The following is a 5,995-nucleotide window of genomic DNA, read 5'->3' on the forward strand; positions in this document are numbered from 1 at the left end:
CTTGGCCCATGAAGGATCTAAGTTTACAGGAAATAGAGTATCTCCTCCTTTTCTCTTTTCATATGCTGCAACAACCGCATAGATTCATGAAAAGAGAAAAACGTTTTTAGGGCATCTAACTAGATTTTCAAGTGTGTTGCTTCTATCAATTCCTACAGAAGGAAAGTTGGAAGGGGCAGAGTTAGTCTTACAATTAGTGGGGGTGTTGGTAGTAATAGTTACCATGCATGAGTGTAGGCACTTTCTTGCAGCCTATCCACATAATATCCATGTAAATAAATTCACCATTGGCTTCGGGAAAACTCTATTGAAATTTAATCTAAGAAACGTAGAATGCTCATTGAAAGCCATTCCGCTAGGAGTATATGTGGGGTTTCTGGATAGCGATCAGGATAACGATATAGCTATAGACGATAAGGATTTACTGAAAAACAGGCCAGGTATAGATCGTGTTATTGTCACAAGTGTAGGTGTGGTGGCCAACATAGTGTTGGCTTACACCATTTGTTTCGTGCAGGTTTTGACTATTGGAGTGGTGGAAAATGAGCCCTTCTTGGGTGCCATGGTTTCTCAAAGATTTTCCTACACTATAATTGCTTGTGATGGCATGTAGTTCATTGATGTGGTGCTGGGAGTCGACGGTCGTGTGTTTATTGTGAATGAGGTAGAGGCAGTCAGTGAGTTCCGCATATACTTCTTTCCAGACATGCTAGAGATAAAGATGAGATATATATTGAGGAACAAGAAATGTTGAGAAAAGGTTTCCACGTGTTGATTTTTTATGGGAGGAAACGAAAAAAATGGATCGAGGAGATTGGCTAGGTTGAAAAGTGTTTTCTAAGCCAACTTCATAGAAGAAAATGCTTTTCGACATAAAAATGCTAAAGAATTGAGAATCCTACAAGAGATCACAGGTCCTTTTTCTCTAGAAGAATTGTTGAGATATGCCAAAGTAATAAATAAATAAAATCAATCATGTGGTCGAGAAAGAAAAATTATGATTTCTACATGGATATGATTGGAATTAATTTTCTTAACGATAGAGAAAAATCCACAATGCAAATGTGAGGTGACTAAATTAGGGCACCAAATATTCAACTACCACCATTAAAACCAATCTGCTTTCGACACCCCTCACAAAATACCTTACTCCTTCAAACCCAAAACCCATTGTCCATGTTGCATGATAATACGACATTTGTTGCATGCAGCCTAGAGGACATGACCAGGCAGGAAAGCATGAAAGGACATAATCAATTCAATCTAAAATACTCCCCAGACAGGCATGCAGGCAAAGATATTATCAACCTTGATTTGGATCATTGACTCGACTCTGTAAATTGAATTCCTTCACCATGACTGTTTTGTCGACAAAATCCAAGACTGTGTGTGTTGTGGATGCTTCAACCTATCTCAACTTGTGGATTGTAAAAGGCCTTCTCCTGAAGGGTTACGATGTACATGAGACCACCTTTCAATGTAGAGGTGACTTTGGCCATGCCTTTTTCCAATGATCCAATAATCTTTATATACAATTTTGAGTTATGTCATATATAGGGAGAGTGTGTGTTTAACAGTTTAGCACGTTCTGGAATTATGTAGCTTTGAATTTTATGGAGAGGTTGAGGAATTTATATCCTACTAGTTGTTACCTTTGTTGTATGTTTTACAAGGTGTCCCTGTTTGATCAGAAATCGTATTCAACCTCACAAGTAATATTGAATACCATCTGTAAAATAGGGAGAACTTCCATTTGATTTTATATATAATATCCTTGATGTAGAATAATTTTGAATGTCATTGATGCAGAGGAATCAAAGACAGTAAGAAGGCTTATTGAAATGAAGATGACTAACGAAATGTGTTGGACTATCATAGTATTACAAAAGCTCTTAGAGGTTGTTCCGGTCTTTTTTGTGCATTTTATCAGATGACTTATAATGGATCTGCCTATGATGTAATATAGTGTGTTATTCTTTATGTTTAATGGGTATATATAAAAATCCTTTGTATTTGTGGGCAGATCTGCCAATTTTTAATTAGGAAAAATAATAACTGGTAAAGATAAAGCAATATTAAATTTTAATAAAAAATTAAAATAAATAACCTACCATTTTCACACATAGTCTTACATGGATTCATATTTACTAAAGCATAACATTTCTTTATTTAAATTCTCACATAATGGTTTGCATGGTTCTTTATCTAGAATATCTATGGTCAACACTGCATGCTTTCCATATATATTAAATTTAGCCCATATTTAAGATACAGGGAGAATAGACTATAACTTTAGAGCAAATGGAGATAACACGGTCATTCCTTTGACTAGACCTGAGCAGATGAGCTAAAGACTAAGAGCATTAATTTTGTGGACAATACAATAATGGTGGTAATATTGTATCTATTGCTAATAGATACAACAAGGAAGGCTGCATCGTAGCTAGTCCCTGCACATAGTTCGCATAGTTTTTTATCTAGCCCATTTAGCTTCCGAGAATATAGCCTATTTCGTAGTGGCATTGGCCTCAATTTTGCTTAGTTGAGTCGGCATAGTTTGCTTAGTTCACATAGTGAGTCCTATAGCCTGGCAAGGGGTTGTGACCCGGAGGTGCTGTCATGTAATCAGTGTGCTGGATGATTCTCGATGCTATACTAGTGAATGCATTGTGGAGAAGTCATGAGTTATCTACGTTGAACCTCCTTAAAGCAGTGAGAGTGCTAATATCATATTGTGCGCACATTTCTACGTAACCTACTAAGACTCGAGGACCCGTAAAGACCCCATGAGAAGCTTGTAAGTTTGAAGCAGTGAGTTGTATTATTCTCTATGTGGTGATTTTCTATGCGTTGAACAACGTGAATGTGACATGGGAATGGTATGTAAGATAGGATGGTTTAGATTGTACGCTGTGTATTTATATGCAAGTTCAAAATCATAGATGCGTTGGTGTATTGATTCATATATGTTGTCGGTTCATGTATATGTGCATACGCTATTATTATGTGCGTTGGTTATGGAATATAAAATTTGGAACGTTGAATTAAAACTGAATGCATTTATTAATTCCTAGGAATGGAGCGTTGAGTCCATGCATTGCGTCCATTCAAGTATTGTGGTCTTTGTTCGTTGGGATTTCTGAATTTTACATGTGCACTGTGTTGAATATAGTTGGTTGAGGTTTCCGTTCGACGGTTCTTATTGAACGCTAGTATCTATTTAATGCGTCAAAGCTGTGTGTTAAAGAAATGAGTTAGTTGGTTCATCTGTGTGGTCATACCTACATTGAATTTGTGGAATGATACCTTCATTGGTGCGTAGCTCCTGCAAGTTGGTCATTGCTGCGTTGAATTGGTTGTTGTTTGTTGTGTGAAGTATCTGCATTGGTCATTATTATTGAATACTTGAGGTATCATTGACTCTTTATGCTTTGTCAAATCTCCATAAAGTGTGTTGTTTGAATTGATGATATATGTTGGGAGTTAAGTTGGGTGTTAAATGTACTTCAATGGTTCACGATATTATATGTGCATTAAACTTGCATACAGTTATAGAACCCTGCCTGTTGTGTCTGTCTCTTTTAGCGAGTGGTTGTGGTTCCCAATAAAAAACAACTAGGGGGAACCTCATAGATAGTAATAAGGATAGCGCAGAGTTGAGGTCAAAATGGTATCGCCACAAAGCCTTGATCCCAGCTGCCTCGCTAGCGAAGGATCTTGCCCTGAGCGAGCTGAGTAAAGGTAATACCGAAAGCAGCTTGCCCTCAGTAATCAAAAAAAAGAATTGTTTAGCCGATTTCCGATTGGCTGCGAGTCACAATCTCTCTCGTCTTAGTCACGAAATGGACAGCCTCCCAAGAAAGAAGCCCTTTGGTGGAATGAATCCCCTCAGTTATTTCCACGGATCATCATGCTATGCTTTCTTCTATTCCTTCAGACTATGATGAAAGCGATGCAGGATCTTAAGCCAGACAGTGCTCCGGGCCCAGATGCTTTCACTGGCAGGGACTGTTGGAGTCTCATTAGAGAGGATTTTTTTGCTGCTATTCGGGATTGGTGCTCCTTTACACAGGGCTTATACTTCGACCTTCATATGACTCGTTCGAAAAAAGAATGAATTGAGTTGAATAATGGGAGATATATTAATAAAATATTATAAGATTCTTTTAAAATTATAATTAAAAAATACTAGTGTCCTAATGGAACAAAAGGACCGTGGCCATCATTCCGAAGACCCTCCCTGCATGTGTTACACCTGTTTTGCATAATCTTGGATAGTTCGACTAATGGAACAAAAAGACCGTGGCCACCATTCTGAAGACCCGCCACCGTGCATGCATTACAGCATAATCTTTGATAGTTCACAGGCTCTTTCTTCCGGCAATGTCGAGATTAGCATAGATTAGCATGAAAGGAGATCTGTTCCTTTTGATCATGGTTTGATAGGCTCTCAAAGAACACGCGAGGAATGGCCCTGGTCAATGTGATATCCGAAGGATGACACTCCACCGTGTGTCTGCATTTGAATATTGTACAAAGGTGGCTTGGAAACCTGCTTGCTTGCTGAGATTCCCAGCCTGCTCTGACTGAAAGGTAGGAGGGAGCAAGGCATCAATGAGGAAGCAAAGCAGACCTTTCAGGACCTGCCAGGAGAAGATACATGGCCTGTCTTTGCTAGGGAGCCTGAGCGGGGAGTCCTTCCTGTAACCAATTTCTCACACTCCTAAGTTTTATTCTTAGTTCATTAATTTCTAGCCATTTTCCACGATTAATTGCAAATTCCAGTAAAATTGTTAAATTAGTTGAATTCTCATTCTGTATTGCAAATGTTTCAGACTAAATTGCAAATTCATAAAAAACCATAGTCTATTATTTACTAATATTGCATATTTTGCAATGAAAAAAGCATTTTTCTAGAATCTGCAATCTAGATTTGTTATAGGTTAAATATTTCTAGATTCTGAAATGAAGATAAGAGAAACAAGAGTGAGATTAAAAAAAATTCTGCAATCTAAATTTGTTATAGGTCAAATATTTTTAGATTCCGCAATAAAGATAAGAAAAGCAAGTGTGAGATTATATATTTCTAAAATCTAGCATCAAAATAAAGATATAAATTTACTGTTGATTCATAAATTTACTACTGATTCATGTGCAGCTTGTCATCTGATACAAAAGCATCCATACAGAAGATGTCTAAAACAATTGAGAATGAAAATGAAAGAAAGCAGAAGGATCAGGGCAGGTGGTGGAGGCCTGATGCAGTGACGGGGGTGTGGATTCCAGAGGGATATAAGGGCCACATAAGTGAGAATGAAAATGAGAGAAAGCAGAAGGATCAGGCCAGGTGGTGGAGGCCTGATGCAGTGACGGGGGGTGTGGATTCCAGAGGGATATAAGGGCCACATCGATGCAGCGGAACTCGGAGATGAAACTCGGGATCGCTCCGTACCCACTGCTTCGCTGGATGAACGAGCATGGTGGAGCTCCATGGAAGAGGTACGCAGATGGGAATCCGCAGCAGAATTTCCTGTTGTCCTACAACCAGAAGCTCTCTGGGAAGTAAATGCAAGAAACATGGGAAGCACTCTGGGAAGTAAATGCAAGAAACATGGGAAGCAGATGCAAGAAGCATGAGAATTTCCTCTCCAGAGAGCATATGCAAGAAGAAGATGCAACGAACGAGCTATTTACATAAGATAACCCAGGGCATGCTGTGATATAAGCTTTACCATAACCTTTGGTGGTAAAGACAGCTGGTGACGAGTGGTAAAGGCAGCTAGCGACGAGTGGTCAACATGCAAAAACCAGCCTAGCTAAGTGATATCGCCAACCGTAGTTTGCAGATAATATGAATTAACGAATTAATGTTAACATTAACATAGACCGTTTACGGTCAGCCATAATGAACTGGGCCTAAATAACAATTTAGCCTATGCTCGGGCCTCTTCCGCCTCGGGAGGAGGCCAAATAAGATCGCAAAGCTTCAGGGCGG

At 38.8% G+C, this 5,995-nt stretch overlaps 1 protein-coding gene across 1 annotated transcript; it reads left to right on the forward strand.

Annotated features, from left to right (window-relative positions):
• The first annotated feature begins 223 nt into the window (after positions 1-223).
• Positions 224-5,637, forward strand: LOC149180982 (uncharacterized). The gene is made up of 5 exons (XM_089414052.1): positions 224-517; positions 614-664; positions 3,938-4,056; positions 5,159-5,307; positions 5,390-5,637. The coding sequence occupies exons 1-5, from the start codon at positions 224-226 to the stop codon at positions 5,635-5,637; spliced, it is 861 nt and encodes a 286-aa protein (XP_089270178.1).
• Positions 5,638-5,995: the final 358 nt, after the last annotated feature.

Source organism: Pinus tabuliformis, chromosome 3_2 (assembly GCF_031772625.1).
Source record: "Pinus tabuliformis cultivar Carrire ecotype Pingquan chromosome 3_2, CPIR1, whole genome shotgun sequence".
In the NCBI taxonomy this organism is placed as follows: Eukaryota; Viridiplantae; Streptophyta; class Pinopsida; order Pinales; family Pinaceae; genus Pinus; species Pinus tabuliformis.